Consider the following 19,711-nt stretch of genomic DNA (forward strand, 5'->3'; position numbering starts at 1 on the left):
GTCTCTCCATGCCCTGTCCACCCTTCACACACCTCTCTGACCACTTCTTGCTGTCTCTTTTTCCCACAGCTCTATTCTCATGATGAATCTTTGTTGTTGGCCACTGGCTTTTCTGCCCAGCAACTGTGAGATGGATAAAATCATGTAGGCCAATTAGAGAAAAGCTTCTCAAATCACTGGATGCTGATAGGAGCCTATCAGCATCCAGTGATCCAAGAGGCTTTGTTCTGATTGGCCTATTTCATTGTTGTAATTATTTTTGAAATGGGTCGCTGGCTCCTTTTGAACTTGATTTTGGCAGTCACGTGATGGCCACCATTCCAGCCCCCCCCCCAAGACCCTTCATGGATCCCCCAGGGGACCTGGGTCCCCATTTTAGGAACTCCTGGAGTAGGACATTAAAATATATCAAGAACAGCAAGTGTCCCAACACAGAACTCCATTACAATCTTCCTGCAATTTGAAAAACAACTGTTTACCACTACTCTGTTATAATAATCTTTATTAGTGTCACAAATAGGCTTACGTTAACACTGTAATGAAGTTACTGTGAAAATCCCCTAGTTGCCACACTCCGGCGCCTGTTCGGGTACACTCAGGGAGAATTCAGACTGTCCAATTCACCGAACAAGCACGTCTTTCGGAACCTTGTGGGAGGAAACCGGAGCAACCGGAGGAACCCCAAGCAGACATGGGGAGAATGTGCAGACTCCGCACAGACAGTGACCCAAGCCGGGAATCGAACCCAGGTCCCTGGCGTTGTGAAGCAACAGTGCTAAACACTGTGCTACCTTGCCTGTCACTCATCCAATTTCTTATCCAAGTGCCTACTTTCGCTTTAATACCACAAGCTAGAACTTTGCTCACAGATTTGTTGTTTGGCACTGTATCAAATTCTTTTTGAAAACCCATATACACATCAACAGTGTAGCCCTTATTAATCTTCTCTGTTACCCCCTGAAAAAACTCCAGCAAATTTGTTCAACATGGTTTTCCCTTAATGAAATCATACTGACTTTCCTTAATTATCCTGCACTTGTCTAAGCGATTACTATTTTGTCCCGGATGTTAGTTTCCAGAGGTTTCCCTACCACTGAAGTCAAACTGACTGGTCTGTAGTTGCTAGCTTTATTCTAGCAGCCCTTTTTGAATAAGGTTGTAACATCACAATTCTCCAGTCATCTGGCACCACCCCTGCATCTAAGGAAGACTGGAAGATAGTCACTCGCACCTCTGTAATTTCCATTCTGACCTCCCTAGGTACCTTGGATGCATCTCATCCTGTCCTGGCACCTTATCAATTTTATGTAAAGATAGCTTTTCTAACAGCTCCTCCTTCTCAATTGTAAACTCTTCTGGTGTACCAATTACCGCTTCTCTCATCTCGGCCTGTGTAGCATCTTCCTCCTCTATAAAGATAGATGCAAACTATTCAGTTAATACTGCTGCTATTTCTCCTACCTCCAAGAGCAAGTCCCTTTTTAAAAACCTCTAATCAGCCCTACTCTTTCTTTTACCACCCTTTTGTTATTGACATGTTTATAAATTACCTTGGGATTCCCTTTTATGTTACCTGTCAGTCTCTTTTCATACACTCTCCTTACTTTTCTTCTTAGTTTCTTTCACTTCCCTTCTGGTCCTTCTATATTCAGCCTGATTCTCCATTGTATTTTCTACCTGACGCCTGCCAGACACACATTTCTTCCTTTTCAGCTTCATCTCTATCTCTCTCGTCATCCAGGGTGTTCTGGATTTATTTGTCCTCCCTTTCCTCTTCAAGGGAATATACCTTGATATTGCCTGCAACACTTTTTCTTTGAAAGTGGCTCATTGTTCAGCCATTGTCTTTTCTGCAAACATTTGATTCCGACTCTCTCGATTCAGATGCATTATCGTCCCATTAAAGTTGGCTTTCCATCAATTAATTATGCTCTGGATTGTTCCTTGTCCTTTTTCATGGTTAACCTAAACCTTGTGATACAATTGTCACTGTCCCGTTGTGCTCAATTGTGCTCTCCCGCTGATATTTGATTCATTTGGGCCAACTCAATGGCTACGAAGGTCATGCAGTGCTGGTCCGAGGAAACAGAAGAGCTCTTACGTGACTGCTTAGAGACAGTGGACTGGTCCATATTTAAGAACTCAGCGGCCAACTTAAATGAGTATGCCACCACCTTCACAGACTTCATCAGCAAATGTGTGGACGACTGCATGCCAAAGAAAGCAGTATGTACTTTCCCAACCGGAAACCATGGCTCAATCGCGAGATTGACTCCCTACTGAAGGACAGGTCTGAGGCGTTCAAGTCAGACGACCCCTCCTATGCAAGAAATCCAGGTACAACCTCCGCAAAGCCATCTGAGATGCCGAGAGAGAATATCAAACCAAGCTAGAGTCACTGACTCTCGGCGGTTGTGGCAAGGACTAAACTACATAACGGGCTACAAAGCGAAGCCGAGCAGTATCTCCGGCAGCAGCGTACCCCTCCCCAATGAACTCAATGCATTCAATGCTCAGTTCAAGCAGGAAATCAACAATCTGCTGTTGAGTGCCCCAGCAGCCCATAACTCACCCATACCCACCATCACAGCTTCCAAAGTCAGATCGGCCTTCCTGAAAGTGAACCCTCGGAAGGCGACGGGCCTGGATGGGATCCCTGGTGTTGCACTCAGAGCCTGCGCAGAGCAGCTGGCAGATGTGTTCGCGGACATCTTTAACCTGTCCCTACTCCACTCTGAGGTCCCCACCTGCTTCAAGAAGACCACCATCATACCGGTGCCAAAGAAGAGCCAGGCAATGTGCCTCAATGACTACCGTCCGGTGGCCCTGATTTCAGTCGTAATGAAGATACACCATAGAAAGCATCCTATCGGGCTGCATCACAGCCTGGTATGGCAACTGCTCGGCCCAGGACTGCAAGAAGCTTCAGAGAGTCGTGAACGCAGCCCAGTCCATCACACGAACCTACCTCCCATCCATTGACTCCATCTACACCTTCCGGTGCCTGGGGAAAGTGGGCAGCATAATCAAAGACTCCTCCCACCTGGCTTACTCACTCTTCCAACTTCTTCCATCGGGCAGGATGTACAGAAGTCGGAGAACACGAACGAACAGACTCAAAAACAGCTTCTTCCCCACTGTTACCAGACTCCTAAACGACCCTCTTATGGACTGACCTCATTAACACTACACCCTGTATGCTTCATCCGATGCTGGTGCTTACGTAGTTACATTGTATACCTTGTGTTGTCCTATTAAGTATTTTCTTTTATGTATTTTCTTTTATTTCCTTTTCTTATCATGTACTTAATGATCTGTTGAACTGCTCTTTTCACTGTACCTCAGTACACGTGACAATAAACAAATCCAATCCAAACTCATTCCCCAGCACCAGGTCCAACAGTACATGTCCTCTTGTTGGACCAGAAACATATTCTGCAGAAATTTATCTTGAACACACCCCAGGAACTCGCACCGCTCTTGTAATTTTGCACTATTCCTATCCAAGTCTATATTTGAATCACTGAAGTCCCCCGTTATAATTACTTTACAATTCTGTACCTCTCTGTAATTTCTTTGCAAACTTGTTTCTCTACATTCCTTCCATTAGTGGTTTATATGCTACACCAATCAATTCCTTACCTCTAGCCAGAGATATTCTGTCCTTGACCCCTCTGGAGCATCCTCTCTCTCCAGTACTGTAATGTCATCTTTTGTCAATACTGCCACAACCCCACTATGGTGTTCTTTGTGTTTCTTAATTCAGGATGGTTGGCGTAGTGTTCACAAAGACCACAAAATACCTTGAACTTAAACAATGCTATGAATTTATTAATACTACAAATTTGGATTCGACATGTATTCCTAAAGAATACACAGTTGATTATTAACATTTAAACTACACTCATCTGCAGCTAATCTTTGTACTGATATAAACTATGATCTGCGCTCGCTCGCACTATTTATACTTCTGACTCTCCAGCTAACTCCTGCACCCACTCCCCCACAAGGCTTAGCATCACTGAGAGTACTTGCAACTGTAGCTCCCTCTAGTGGCTACAGTAGACACTTCATTAACCCTTGCAGTTCTTACAGTTATACCGCACCACCGAGCCCCCTGCCCACCCCCACTCTACCCTCTTCCCTGTTTCTCTTGAACATTATCCAATAATAATTATATTATTTATAATCCAATATATTAACGGATATTTAACACCCGTCCTGTCCTTCTTTGAGCTAGGGCTCTGTTGTAGCAATAATAGCATAGTTCCATTTGTCAACCTGTGCCTGTAGCTGACCAATCTTATTAACCATACTGCATTCACATTAACCCTGATTTAGGTTTTTTTAACTTTCCGCTTTACTCTGACCCTATCTAATGACTTATTAGTAACCTGCTCTAATTCTATCAAATTCTCCGAGCATTTTATTTACTTTGATACTATTCTCTGATATATCCTCCTTATCAGGATGGGTGAGTAAATTTGCAGATGACACTAAAGTCGGTGGAGTTGTGGACAGTGCGGAAGGATGTTACAAGTTACAGAGGGACATAGATAAGCTGCAGCGCTGGGCTGAGAGGTGGCAAATGGAGTTTAATGCAGAAAAGTGTGAGGTGCTTCATTTTGGAAGGAATAACAGGAAGACAGAGTACTGGGCTAATGGTAAGATTCTTGGTAGTGTGGATGAGCAGAGATCATGTACATAAATCCCTGAAAGTTGCCACCCAGGTTGAGAGGGTTGTTAAGAAGGCGTACGGTGTGTTAGCTTTTATTGGTAGAGGGATTTAGTTTCGGAGCCATGAGGTCATGTTGCAGCTGTACAAAACTCTGGTGCGGCCGCATTTGGAATATTGCGTGCAATTCTGGTCGCCGCATTATAGGATGTGGAAGCATTGGAAAGGGTGCAGAGGAGATTTACCAGAATGTTGCCTGGTATGGAGGGAAGATCTTATGAGGGAAGGCTGAGGGACTTGAGGCTGTTTTCGTTAGAGAGAAGAAGGTTAAGAGGTGACTTAATTGAGGCATACAAGATCATCAGAGGATTAGATAGGGTGGACAGTGAGAGTCTTTTTCCTAGGATGGTGATGTCCAGCACGAGGGGACATAGCTTTAAATTGAGGGGAGATAGATATAGGACTGATGTCAGAGGTACGTTCTTTACTCAGAGTAGTAAATGCGTGGAATGCCCTGCCTGCAACAGCAGTGGACTCGCCAACACTAAGGGCATTCAAAATGGTCATTGGATAGACATATGGACGATAAGGGAACAGTGTAGATGGGCTTTAGAGTGGTTTCACAGGTCGGCGCAACATCGAGGGCCGAAGGGCCTGTACTGCACTGTAATGTTCTATGTTATCAGTTAATACTTCTCAACTTCCCACTGGCAGTTTTTCTCCCTTCCACTCTGAATTTTCCCTCAGGTTCCCATCCCCCTGCCAATCTAGTTTAAACCCTCCCCTACAGCAATTTGTACAGCTCATAAATCAAGCAGATGAAGGAAAACGTTTATGTTTTTTGAAGTCCCTATGATTTTTCTCCTAAAATTACTCACAACAGTGACCAGTAGAGTAATCTTTAAATCAGTGAAACTCGAAGGGACAATCTCGAACTGGACTTGACACGGACGAGAGTGGGTGGGGGGTGATGCAGAATCCCATCCCACCCAGGAGCCGTGGTGCTGGGGAAAGGGAAGACGCAGGCAGGGTGGGGAAAGAGTCTCACAACAACACTGTTCAGGTGGAATCGGCAGCAAAGACTGTCGCAGTACTGAACCAATTCCTGGTGCTGAGTCTCAAAACACGGAAGTCGCCAGCAGATGTCTCACCGTCAGTTCCCAGCGCCTTGGTGGGGGGGGGGGGGGGGGGGCTGGAGGCTGGGTTAGGCGACACCAGAGAATCTTGCAAGCAAGGCTTTTTTTTCCAACACAAAATAAACAAACACACAGGTTCAAACTGGCATTGCACGTTTCAAGAGCAATTTGTTATCCTTTGCTGTTTTAACATTCTGTACAATTTTATTTCGGATTGTTTTTAAAAGAGAGAGAGAAAAAAAAACCCATCCCATTACCAGGTAAGGGGAGCGGCTTAAAACCTGGGCGGAGATCGCGACAGCAACTTTACACCTGAGTGAAAGATTGCTGGAGAGAGAGAGAGGGAAAGATCGCAGAGAGCTGCTGAAAATGGCGACCAGGGAGACATCGCTTTGCCAATGTCCAGTTTAGATGGCAACTGAGGCTGTCCGAGGCGGCCACATCGATCTCTTCGTTTCTTCTTCGGCGGGCGGAGGAAGGCGGGCAAAGTGCGGAGCGACATGTCAGCCTCGGAACTTTACAGCAAGGTGCGTTCGAGAGAGAGTGTAACCATTTTAAATGTGTCCGTCTCCTGGATACCACACTGCCAACCTGTATCAAAATGTAACATCGAGCCCAATAATAACTAAAACATCGTACGCAATCCCATCAGCATTTTAAAAAAAAGTCTAATTTATATATTTTTTTCTTCAAAAATCGAGGTCTCTTCACCTGGCTGATTCTTTTCGCCCGTGTTGATGTTCGGAAGCTGCGGTAAACATTTGGCTTCCAAGCTCCGCTGTTGAGATTTAACGTCAAGGTGGTGCGGGGGTCGCTAAAGTTGATTTAATTTTCATTCTGGCGGTGCTTGTGTTTTAAAAAAAATGTAATGTTGTGCCCTCGAAGCTTGCAGTGCGGAACAGGTGTTTAGTGCAGTTTGGATGTGGGGAATAGGGAGTTCAGCAACATTGATAACAGGTAAAAATAATCACAATAATCTGAGGCTCGGCTACATTGAATTTAAACCCACCATCCAGTTCAACCTCCCGCAGTTGTAAAATTCAGCTTTCCGCGGTTGTCCCTTATTCGGGAAGGCGAGAGGAAAATAAATGTTGTCGATCCCTTTTTAATTAAACTTTGATTCGATGGAATAGTTCTTCATTGATCGGGTACAGTAGGAATCTCCTCCTTTGCTGACTTTGATTTGTTTATTTGTATCCGTGTATGGATTTCACAAGATCTTTGCAACTACTGACATGTCAGACATCATAAAACTGTAGAAACTGCCTGGATTAAAGGAAACATTTAAAAAAAACTTTTACTTTGCTTGGGCTGTTGTTGGGGTATCTCCATGGGGAACAGCAGCACAGTGGTAATATTATTGGAGGAATAAAACTCTGCAGACATGAGTTAAATTCCACCAAGGCTGGGGGAATTTTAAATTGAATTAATAGCATTTGGAATTTTAAAAAGCTGGTTTTTTAATGAGCATGAAATCACCAGATTGATGTAAAGCTCATTTGGTTCATTAATGCTCGAATGGAAGGAAATTTGCCATTCTTACCTAGTCTGACCTACATGTGACCCCAGACCCACCGTAATATGGTTAACTCTTAACTGCCCTCTGAAGTGGCCGAGCAAGAAACTCGTTGCATCAAACTGCTACTGATAAGATAAATATGAATAAAACAAGACTGATTACACACCATTGAACTAAAGCATTGAATACGACAAAGGCACACCCTGCCCAGTTAATCCTGCAAAATCCTATTCGTTAATATCTGCGAATTTATGCCAAATCCGAGAGAGCTGTTCTACCCAGCCATTATCCCAGACTCCTCCATTACTATCCCTTGGGTAAGTCCGATCCCACTGTCAGGCACTCCAACCAGGGATACAATGATATATGGTTGGAAGCAAGATGCTTTGGAAGCCCTCAATATTGACTCCAGACCCCGTGAAGTCTCGTGGCATCAAGTCAAACATGGTCAAGGAAACCTACTGTCCCATGGCAAATCAGTACTTCTCCATTTTAAAATTTATTGATCCACAGGATGAGGGTGTCGCTGGCTAAACCAGCATTTACTTCTCATCTATAATTGCCTTTTCAGAATCATAGAATCCTACAGTTCAGAAGGAGGCCAATCACCCATCAAGTCTGCACCGACTCTTCGAATTAACACTCAACCTATGTCCACCTCGCCCTATCCCCATAACCCTGTAACCTAATCTGGACATGGCCAATCCACCTAAACTGAACATTTTTGGACTGTGGGAGGAATCGAGGAAACCCACACAGAATGGGGAGAATGTACAAACTCCATGTAGACCGTGACCGAAGGCTGGAATTGAACCCGAATCCCTGGTGCTTGTGAGGTGGCAGTGCTAACCACTGTGCCACCCTGCTGCCCCAAGGTGATGGTGGGCCACTGCCTTGAACCACTGCAGTCCATGTGGTGTAGTTATACCCAAAGTGCTGTTCGGGACTTCCATGATTTTGACCCAGGGACAGTGAAGGAATGGCAATATAGTTCCAAGTTTTTTTTAATGAGAACTTGCAGGTGTTGGTAGTTCCATACACCTGCTACTTCTAAGTGGTAGAGGTCACCAGTTTGGAAGATCATTGGAGGAACCTTGGTGAATTGCTGCAGTGCATCTTGTAGATGGTACACATTGCTGTCATTGTGGGTCAGTGCTTGGGGCAGTGAATGTTTAAGGTGGTGGATAGGGTGCCGATTTAGTGGGCTGCTTTGTCCGAAATGATAATCTTTATTGCCACAAGTAGGCTTACGTTAACACTGCAATGAAGTTACTGTGAAAAGCCTCTAGTCGCCACATTCCAGTGCCTGTTCGGGTACACAGGGAGAATTCAGAATGTCTAAATTACCTAACATCACGCGGATCCTGTGATCCTGAGAATAAGTGAAATGACAATCGCTTATTGTCACGAGTAGGCTTCAATGAAGTTACTGTGAAAAGCCCCTAGTCGCCACATTCCGGCGTCTGTTCGGGGAGGCTGTTACGGGAATAAACCCGAGTCCCACCAGCACCGTCTACACTTGCTCTCAGCCGGCGGGAACTCGGCGTGGAAGGGTCCGGGGGGGGGGTGGCCTGTGAGGCGTGGGAGGGGAGTGTTGACGCCGTCAGAAACGCCGTCTCATTGCTCGACGGCGTCAACACGGCCTCAGGATCAGACATACAGGGGACCAGCACGGCACTGGAGCGGTTCACGCCGCTCCAGCTGCTGATCCCAGCGTCAACTGGGTGCACCGGCGCCAACGCGCACATGAGCAGTGGCTTCCTTCAATGCGCCGGCCCCGACGCAACATGGCGCAGGGCTAAAGGGGCCGGTGAGGAAGAAAGGAGGCCCCCAGTCAGAGAGGCCGGCCTGCCGATTGGTGGGCCCTGATCGGGGGCCAGGCCATATCGGAGGCCGCCACCTCCCCTCCCCCGCCTCACAGGCCAGCCCCCCCCAGACCCTTCCACGCCGAGTTCCCGCCGGCTGAGAGCAAGTGTGGACGGCACCGGTGGGACTCTGCTTTATTACGACGGCCGCTAGGCCCATCTCGGGCCGAGAATTGGCGGGCCGGCCGCTTAGAGCGGCCCCCGATCAGTGCCGCGCCAACCCCTGCAGAGAATCGTGTGCCGGCGGTGTGGCGCAACCCGCGCCGGTCGGGGGATTCTCCGGCTCGGCCCAGGACTGAGAGAATCCCGCCTCACGTCTTTTGGTACTTGTGGGAGGAAACCGGAGCACCCGGAGGAAACCCACGCAAACAGAGGGAAAATCTGCAGACTCCGCACAGACAGTGACCCAAGCTGGGAATCGAACCCGGGACGCTGGCGCTGTGAAGCAACAGTGCTAACCACTGTGCTACCATGCCGCATGTCAAGCTTCCTGAGCGTTAATGGAGCTGCACTCATCCAGGAAAGTGGAGAGTATTCGATCACACTCCTGACTTGTGTCATTTAGATGGTGGATAGGTTTGGGAGTCAGGTGGTCAGTTGCTCACAGAATTCCCAGATTCTGGCCTACTCTTGTAGCTACAGTATTTATATGGCTGCTCCAATTCAGTTTCTGGTCAATTGTAACCCCTTGGATGTTGGGAAAACCACTTGGAAAAGCACAGAATGTACCCTATTTGCCAACTTCAGTGGCCATTACCAAGAGTGGCTTAGTAGCACCACCAATGACTGAGCTGACTCAGTCCTGAATGCCATATTTACCAGACTGGGCCTGCAGCAGATAGTGTGAGCACCAATATGAGGGACAATTCTGATCACGTGACCTATTTTGGATGCACCTTCCCATGACAGTATTGGTAGAAGTGACCGCCATGTAGACATGTGCATCCAAAGTCCCATCTTCACATTGAGGACACCCTCCATTATGTTGTGTGGCACCATTGTGTTAAATGGGATAGATTCAGAACAGATCCAGCAGCTCAGAAACTCGGCATCAGTAAGGAACTGTGGGCCATCATAATCTGTGACCTCATGGCTTGGCTTATGCTCATTCTTTGTGGTAACACTTTGCTGACAAGCCAGAAAATTGTAGATTCAGGTCCCACTTCCAGTGACTTGAGCACAAAATCCTCACGGACACTTTCTCAGTGCTGTAATGTTAAACTGCCCTTTCAGGTAGATGTAAAATATATGTTGACGCAGTTTTGGAAAAGGTCAGTGAGTTCTCCCCATTGTTCTAGTCAGTACTTATTGCTCAATCAACATCACTATCTGGTCATTTGTTTCATTGGTGTCGTCAGTAAGTGTGCTGATCCCTTTTTCTTAATTGTAATGTATTGAGTGAAATATCAGTAAGTACAATGGTGGGTGTGTGAAATGGCCATTTTTGAGTCTGCATTGCAATGGAAGCAGTTCTCTGGTTGCTAAATATTTCCAGCTAGTGAATGTAATTACTACTGCTACAGAGTTTGCAACTTTGTCATTCAGGCTACAGACCACCAGGTGACAGAAAAATACATTTTGTGTTGTGTGAGGTAACACTTTTGCCTACAAGTCAGAAAATTGTAGATTCAGATATTAATGTATGTATTTATACTGGAATTGGTAGACCGTGGGCTATCACTAAACACAGCAGACCTATCTTGTTAAGAAATATGAACATAGATCAGAGTTGGAGTTACATGTTGCATTTGTATTACACTAGTTCCAGTGTTATATTGACCATGGACATTTTGGCACATGAGAGTTGATTTTTGACAAATATATTTTTTCTAGAAAAACTGTGTGAGACTTCGATAGGCATTACAAGCAATTCGGCTAATGTAAGAAGACCAGGGTAGCAAGTGAGTTACATACAAGGTTTTGATCTTGTACAGTTTATTTTGGATAGTCTAGGTGGATTCTTGGAAACACACGGGATACAGACACTTCCCTTAATCTCTGGGACCACTAAATATATCCAGCTTTATTAAATAAAAGCCTGATTTGGCTGTGATGGTCCTTTATGAAATTAGTTTGGAACAGTCTCAACTAGTTCCATGGCCACATAGGCATGGAACCATAAACATGATTATTTGGCACTGAATTGACAATTTCACTCCAGAATGGCTGGAAAGAAAAATGGAAATGTATAGAAGAGGTGCTCTTCTTCATTGTAGCTGAAGCAAATTATTGGGACAGTGGAGAAGAAGATTTCCTGAGTACTTGAAAGTGTAATCCAAGTGAAACCTGGAGTGACTAACTTGTATTTGGCCCTGCCTACCTCAGAAAATGGAGGTGGCCCGGGTTCGAATCCCGGCCCTGGGTCACTGTCCGTGTGGGGTTTGCACATTCTCCCCATGCCTGCATGGGTTTCACCCCCACAACCCAAAGATTTGCTAGTTAGGTGGATTGGCCACGCTAAATTGCCCCTTATCTGGAAAAGAAAAATAATTGGCTACTCTAAATTTTAAGAAAATGGAGGTGGCATATATTCGTGCTGTGGGTGGTGGGAAGGTGAAAGTATTCAAAAGACTGGGGTAAGGAGAGCTGTGCAACTCTAATTTAGTTATTTTCTTTGCAACATTTGTACATTTTTAATTGGAGGCACATCAATTGTGCAACTACAATATTAGTTCCTTTAGTTAAAATTATTTTTTAACATGCTACATTTGAAGAACGCTACCTCTTATCCTGGAAAAGCCAACTTAATCACAGGCGGTTCATTATATAATTTGGCTAAGTAAACCGGAGGCTGGTTTAGCTCAGTTGGCTGGTTATTGATGCAGAGAGAAGCTGGTAGTGTGGCATTATTTACCGCACCGGCTGAATAACCCCGCCTTCTCAACCTTGCCCCTTGCCTGAGGTGTGGCAATCCTCGGGTTAAATCACCACCAGTCAGCTCTCCCCCTCGTAAGGGGAAAGAAGCCTATGGCCATCTGGGACTATGGCGACTTTATTTTACTGTTTCATCCAGTGCCAACTATTAAGGTCAGATGTTTTTAAATCAAGAAGCTTGGTAAAGGAACCAAGGCCCACACTATGGAATACCATCAAATTTCAAAAAGGCAGAAGAGAAGACAAGGTAAAGTGAGAAACAATAACTAAATTGGGTTTTAAATGTTGAAAAGATTGAGGGAGGTACAGAGTTTCACAGTTTCAAGGCCTTAGAAAAGAACAAGTTAGTGCGGGTGAGGGTCTGTTGAATTTTAAGATGGTGCGGACACAGGGTGGAGAGTGAGTGCAAGTGTAGGATGATTTTAATAAATTATATTAAAGCAAAACATTTAACTTTTTCGTATTCTGCACCACGACACGAACTACAACTTTAGATAAACAAAAGAGCAAAGGAACACCTACTATAGTGACGGGGATGCGTAATAATGGCATGTGTAATAATTCTACAGTTCAACTGAATCCAACTAGATGTTACTCTGTTAGCTTGCACACAATTGTCACATGATGCATAAGAAAACTTCCCTTATCAACATTGTATTACCAGACTGTTTTGAAGGTTTTTTATGTATCCTTCAATGTAATAGAACATCCCAAAACACTTTGCCGAGGTATTATGAAACCGTATATGCCTCTGAGCCACAAGGATATTTTAGGACAGATGTTCAAATAGTTGTTCAAAGATTTAGGTTTAAAAGAGCACCTTTAAAGGAAAAAAGCAATGTGGCGAGGCAAAGAAGCTTAAGGAAGGAAATCCAGAATTCAAGGCCTCTGGAGTTGAATGCATTGTGAGGCTGGAGAAGGTTAAAGATGAGGAAGGATGAGGTCATAGAGGGATTTGAAAATGTTTAAGTTGTGGTGTTGTTTAATTGGGTTGCAGTGAAAGTCAGCAAGCACAAGGATAATGGATGAGTGGGATTTGTCGCGTGTTATGACTGGGATCACAATTTTGAATGACTCCAGTTTATGGAGGGTAGAATGTGGGAAGTCTGGCCAACAGTGCTTTGGAATAGTCAAATCTACAGACAAACTGGCATGGATGAGGGTTTTGGCAGCAAAAAAGCTGAGGTAGGTGCCAGATGGACAAGACTATCAAAGTGAAAGCCATTTTAATTTGAAATTGGACCATGATAATTGCTCCTTCTTCACCCTTTACATTTTAGAGTTAATCAAATCACTTTATGAGAATTGCATACAATATTGAACATCAGACAGCATCTTTTGATAATACTAGGAAAGTAACAGCATCATTGTTGCCTTGCTCAATAATTTCATTTATTTATTTTCAACTACTGTTAGCTCCAGGCTCTGGTGGAGGTTTGGATGATCAAAGGATCATCAACTGTGATGTAGTATCAGAGATCAGTCCTGCTTGCTGCAGCTGCTTGCAAATGTTCTGGGTCAGCTTCAACCTCTTCCAGTGCAGTATAAAGGGTTAACCGATGGGCTATAGTAATGTATGATATAGATGACGAGCAGCATTATTTTGGTTTTATAAGTAGCTAATGGTTTCCATAAAAGAGATTTGGGTGGTGATTCCTGAAAAGCTTATGGACCTCAGCTGAAGCTTGTACTTGGTAGCACGTCAAAGATGGACACGTTCCACATTTGTTAGGTGATAAATTTTAGGTTGTGCAAGGTAGTTATCCACGATGGTTAATGCTTTTCAATTCTCGCTCAGAATCTTCCGTCCAGAGATTAACTTTTACAATTAATGTACACTCAACGCATTCAGGAATGTCAATTAAAAAGTTAAAAAATGTTACCAGGGTCGTCCGTTGGTTAAAAAAAATGGAGCAAAAAGCAGGTGACTTCTTCTGTTCACAAAAATGGACAGATCTGAGAAGCTTCCTCTGAACAGCCAAGATGTTTCAAAACAATATCTTGCAGTGGCTGAAGGCACCAGTTTCCCTCCCTCCAGCATCCCCCAGCCCCAAAGGCAAAAGCTTACAGAAACTTCCGGTTTTAATGAGGGGGAACACTTTACAAAGCTGGCATTTTTGAAGTGATGCAAGCAGATTTGATGAAAGCCACCCTTTTCTGGGGTCACTTCATTAGCTTCTCTGCCCATTACCTCACAAGTTGCAGCAAGAACCATTTTCCATCACTTGTTTCAATCCCAAGTTGACTTTAGAGAAATCACTAAACGTGCCAACCTCTGTGATTCTGTTGGCTTTTTCCAGTAAAATATATTCTGAAATTTTGGGAAAATTGCGGTCAACCCTTGCAATGAGATATTTAGGACGTACAGTTTCAATGTTGTTGGCCTGGATTTTGGGTAGTAATCACAGTGAAACTCAACATTTGTCACAGTTGTTACTCTAAAACTGACAGCTTCTGGAGTCACATCTGTGCTGTTAAATACTGGAAATTCAGAAGTTGCTATCAGTTATTCTATGTTCTCCCATACTGTTAAGTGCTTTTGAAGGCTGCAACCAATTGGAAATCACGCGCCCTTTGACGCTATTGTTCTCACTGGTTTAAAAAAAACGTTGAAAAATATGTAACCTTGTTAGATGAGCTGTAACTCAGTTTTTAAAAATGTGTTAAGTTCATTACTACTGTTAAACAACCTCACTAGTCTCGAAGGATTAATTTTAATGATTACAGTTTTTTATTTGTGGAATGTCATATTTTCCATTCTGATAAATTCACATTAAAATTCCTTTTTAAGTTTGATATTTCTACTTGCACTGTAATCCCATGCATATGTTCCACTCATTCATTGCACTCTGTGTAACATTTTACTTCAAAGAGAACAGGAACAAAGAATAATACAGCACCAGAACAGGCCCTTCGGCCAATCATGATGCCTGTCTAAACTAAAACCTTCTGCACCTCCGTGATTCGTATCCCTCCATTCCCAAACTATTCATGTATTTGTCAAGATGCCTCTTAAACGTCGCTATCGTATCTGTTTTCACCACCTTCCCCGGTAGCGCGTCCCAGGCACTCCCCACCCTCTGTGTAACAAAAAAAAACTTACCTCGCATATCTCGTCTAAACTTTTCCCCTCGTAGCTTAAACCTATGTTCCCTCGTAATTGACTTTTCCACCCTGGAAGAAAAAGCGTCCTGACTATCCATTCTGTTCAAGCCACTCATAATTTTATAAACCTCTATCGGGTCACCCCTCTGCCTCTGTCGTTCCAGTGAAAGCAATCCAAGTTTATCCAACCTCTCCTCATAGCTGATACCCTCCATCCTGGTGAATCTCTTTTGTACCCTTTCCAAAGCATATGCATCGTTCTGGTAGTATCGCGACCAGATTTGTATGTGATATTCCAAATGTGGCCTAACTAAGGCTCTGTGCAGCTACAGCATGACTTGCCAATTTTCATACTCAATGGCCCAACTGATGAAGGCACGCATGCCTTATGCCTTCTTGACTACCTTATCCACCTGCATTGCCACTTTCAGTGATCGGTGGACCCACAACTCTCTGCCTGTCAATACTCCTAAGGGTTCTGTCATTTCCTGTACAACTCCCACTTGTATGATACCTTCCAAAATGCATTACCTCGCATTTGTCCGGATTAAACTCCATCTGCCATTTCTCTGCCCAAGTCTCCAGCCGATCTATATCCTGCTGTATCCTCCTCACTATCCGTGACTCCGCCAATCTTTGTGTCGTCTGCAAACTTATTAATCAGACCAGTTACATTTCCGTCCAAAATATTTATACATACTATGAACAACAAATCCCTGTGGAACACCAGTAGTCACAGCCTTCCATTCAAAAAAAGTACCCTTCCACCATTATCCTCTGTCTTCTAATACTGAGCCAGTTCTGTATCCATCTTGCCAGCTCACTTCTGATCCCGTGTGACTTCACCTTTTGTACCAATTGATTTGTGTCAATTGAAAAATTCAGTGCAGTTAGAGTCTGTGAGAATGCTTCAATGTTATTGGCAGGTTACTCTGCCTGATCGCATCATTGTTTCTTGATGCCTACCAATGCCCTTGACTTGGTGCCAGATTCAAGCTATGGTCAGGGAGGGAGAAATCCATGCCACAGAGTTGTTGGACCTTTATGGACAACTTTCTTCGAGGTCAGCAGCTTCGCAGTTGACTGTTAAATCCGGCCATTGCATTAAGAAGTGTGCAACAATTCATGTTAATTCTGCAATCTCCAACTCTTATCTTTCAAATCGGAATCACATTGCTGGTTGTGAATATTGCTGATGGCTGCTTGAGTGATATATACATTTGCAACTGAGGCAAAGGCTTGTTTTAGTGCTCTATTTTTTATGTATGTAATTCAGATTTAGTCTCTAATTCTGACATCTTGTTCAGTGCAGAAATAATTTTGTTCCTGTAGCTCAAACACAAATCTGTGTGCTTTTTAACAAAAAAACATTCATCAGGAAAATTGCTAGTGTTATGAATGCTAATATGCTGTACTGTAATAATTCTGTTAAATGAAGGCTGACACGGGGAGAAAGTGCAAACTCCACACAGGCAGTCAGTCGAGGCCAGAATTGAACCTGGGTCCCTGGCACTGTGAGGCAGCAGTGCTAACCACTGCTGTGCCACCATGCCGTGACTAAAATCAAAACATTTCAATCTGTTGTTCTTGCTTGTTCTGGTCTACATGTGACTCCAGGTCCATAGCAATGTGGTTGACTCTTAACTGCACCCTGAAATGGCTTGGCAAACCACTCCATTGTATCAAAATCACTACAAATTTGAGAAGGAATGGAACTGACCAGAAATGACAATGGCAAACTCAACCCTGTCGACCCGGCAAAGCCCTCCTACTGATATATTTGGGCTAGTGCCAAAATTGGGAGAGCTGTCCCATTGACCAGTCAAGCAGCAGCCTGACATCATCATACTCAGGGAATCATACCTTACAGATAATGTTCCAGATACTATGTCCCACTGGCAGGGCTGACCCTGCAAAGGTGGTGGCACCACAGTGGTATACCGTTGGATGGGAATCCTCAACATCGACTCTGGGCCCATGAAGTGTCATGGCATAAGGTCAAACATGGGCAAGGAAACTGCCTGCCAATCACCATGAAGTCTATCTTCACAGTGAGGATAACCTCGATTGTATTCTGTAGCATGGCCACCGTGCTAAATGGGATAGACTTTGAACAGATCTAGCAACTCTAGATTGGCATCCATGTGGCACTGTGGACCATCAGCAGAATTGTCGTCAACCATAATCTGTAACCTCATGGTCCGGCATATCCCACAGTCTACAATTGCCACCAAGACAGGGAATCGATGCTGGTTCAATAAAGAGTGCAGGACAGCATGCCTTGAGCAACACCAGGCACACCCAAAAATTACACATCAACCTGGTGAAGGTACAATGCAGGATTTGTACCTATGTGCCAAGTAGCACAAGCAGCAAGTAATTCCATAACCAACGGCTCAGATTTAAGCTGCTGTGCAGTCCTGCAAAATCTAGCCAGGGATGTTGGTGGCCAATTAAGGCTCCATAAATATCCCCATCCTCTATGATGAGAGACCCCAGCACGTTGGTGCAAAATATAAGCCAACCATCTTCAGCCAGAAGTGATATGTGAATGATCCATCTTTGCTTCTTCTGTAGGTCCCCAGCATCACAGATGTCAATCTTCAGCCAATACTATTCACAGCTAAAGGGAATGGCTACTGCAAAAGCTATGGGCTCTGGCAATGTTCTGGCAATAGCACTGAAGACTTGTGTTCCAGAACTTGCCGCACCCCTAGCCAAGCTGCTCCAATATGGTTACAACACTGACATCTACTCAGCAAAGTGGAAAATTGCCCAGGTTGATCTTGTATGCACAAAGCAGGACAAATCCAACCCAGCCAATCATTGCCTCATCTGTTTACGCTCAATCGTTGCCAAGTAATAAACTACTCACCGACCCTCAATTTGGATTCCGTCAAGGAAACTCAGCTTCTGACGTTACAGCCTTGGTTCAAACATGGACAAAAAGTGCTGAGCTCTAGCGGTGAGATGAGAGTGATTGCCTTTGACTGCAAGGCAGCAACTGACCAAATATGACATCAAGGTGCTGGAAGTCTATGGGAATTCGGGGGAAAAGTCTGCTGGTTGGGGTCATGCCTCGCACAAAGTAAGATAGTTGAGGTTGTTGGAAGTCAATCATCTCAGTCCTAGGACATCACTGCAGGGGCTCCTCAGGGGAGTGTCTTGGGCCCAACCATCTTCAGCTGTTACATCATTGACCTTCCTTCCATCATTAGGTCAGATATGGGAATGCTCGTTGATGGTATAATGTTCAGCACCATTCGCAACTCCTCAGATACAGGAACAGTCCACGTTCAAATGCAGCAAGATCTGAGAAATATCCAGGCTTGGGCTGACCAGTGGCAAGTAACATTCATGCCACAGAAGTGCCAGGCAATGACCATCTCCGACAGAAGAGAATCTAACCATTGCCCCATGTCGTTCAATGGCATTACCATCGCTGAATCCCCCCATGACCAACATCCTGGAGGATATCATTGACCAGAAACTGAACTGGACCAGTCATGTAAATACTGTGGCTACTACAAGAGCAGGTCATAGGTGAGGAATCCTGTGGTGAGTAACTCCCCTCCATGAAATACTCACCACCATTCACAGGGCACAGTCAGAAGTGTAATTGCATACTTTCCATTTGCCTGGATGAGTGCAGCTCCAGCAACACTCAAGAAGCTCCGTACCATCCAGGACTAAGCAGCCCGCTTGTTTGGCATTCCTTCCCCAAAAATACACTCTGGAAAAAGCAGCCGCTTGCTGGGCATCCCTTCCACAAAAATACACTCCTTCCATCACTGATGGAGTGGTAGCTGTGTGTACCATCTGCAAGATGCACTGCAGGAATTCACCAAACCCCTTTTTGTCAGCACCTTCCAAATCTACAACCGCTACCATCTAGAAGGACAAGAGCATCAAATACAAGGGCACGCCATCACCTGCAGTTTCCTGTACAAATCACTCGCCATCCTGACTTGGGAATATATCGCCGTTACTTCACTGTTGTTGGGTCAAAATCGTGGAACTCCCTCCCTAACAGCACTGTGGATGTACCTGCACCACAAACTGCAGTGTTTCAAGAAGGTAACTAACCACCATCTTCTGAACGTCAATTAGGGATGGGCAATAAATGCTGTCCTAGCCAGCCCATGAATGAATTAAAAAACAATTGTGTGTAGCTATAGGTGACTTAATGTTATGCAATAATAACAGCAAAATCTGGAAAATCCAGCTGGTCTGGCAGCCTTCGTGTAGAGATGCTGCCAGATGTGTTTGAGTTTTTCCCCAACATTTTCTGTTTTAGATTTCCAGCATCTGCAGTATTTTGCTTTTATTTTAATGTTCAGCAAATTTGACTGTGGCTTACAGTGTATCAAAGATTAAATAAAGCTGTGAATGATGTTTCCGGAAGGCGAACATGTTAATTAGACTATTGTGATGCTGTGCAGTTTCTTTCTATTGTATCCTGGGATAAGAGATCATGGTCAGATGTTTTTGTTTGTTCGTTTCCTTCTCGATGAAAGAGAAATCCACCGAGCATCAA

The 19,711-nt window shown here is 44.4% G+C and overlaps 1 protein-coding gene across 2 annotated transcripts in view; it reads left to right on the top strand.

Annotated features, from left to right (window-relative positions):
* The first annotated feature begins 5,904 nt into the window (after positions 1-5,904).
* myo5b (myosin VB) overlaps positions 5,905-19,711 on the top strand; it is a 389,254-nt gene continuing 375,447 nt past the window's right edge. The window contains exon 1 of one of the 2 annotated variants that reach the window (XM_072497425.1): positions 5,905-6,338. In XM_072497425.1, the coding sequence (XP_072353526.1) occupies positions 6,312-6,338 (27 nt within the window). In that variant the 5' untranslated portion in view covers positions 5,905-6,311. The remainder of the gene's footprint in view (positions 6,339-19,711) is intronic. The other variant, XM_072497424.1, reaches the window with a different exon arrangement.

Source organism: Scyliorhinus torazame, chromosome 3, assembly GCF_047496885.1.
Source record: "Scyliorhinus torazame isolate Kashiwa2021f chromosome 3, sScyTor2.1, whole genome shotgun sequence".
In the NCBI taxonomy this organism is placed as follows: domain Eukaryota; kingdom Metazoa; phylum Chordata; class Chondrichthyes; order Carcharhiniformes; family Scyliorhinidae; genus Scyliorhinus; species Scyliorhinus torazame.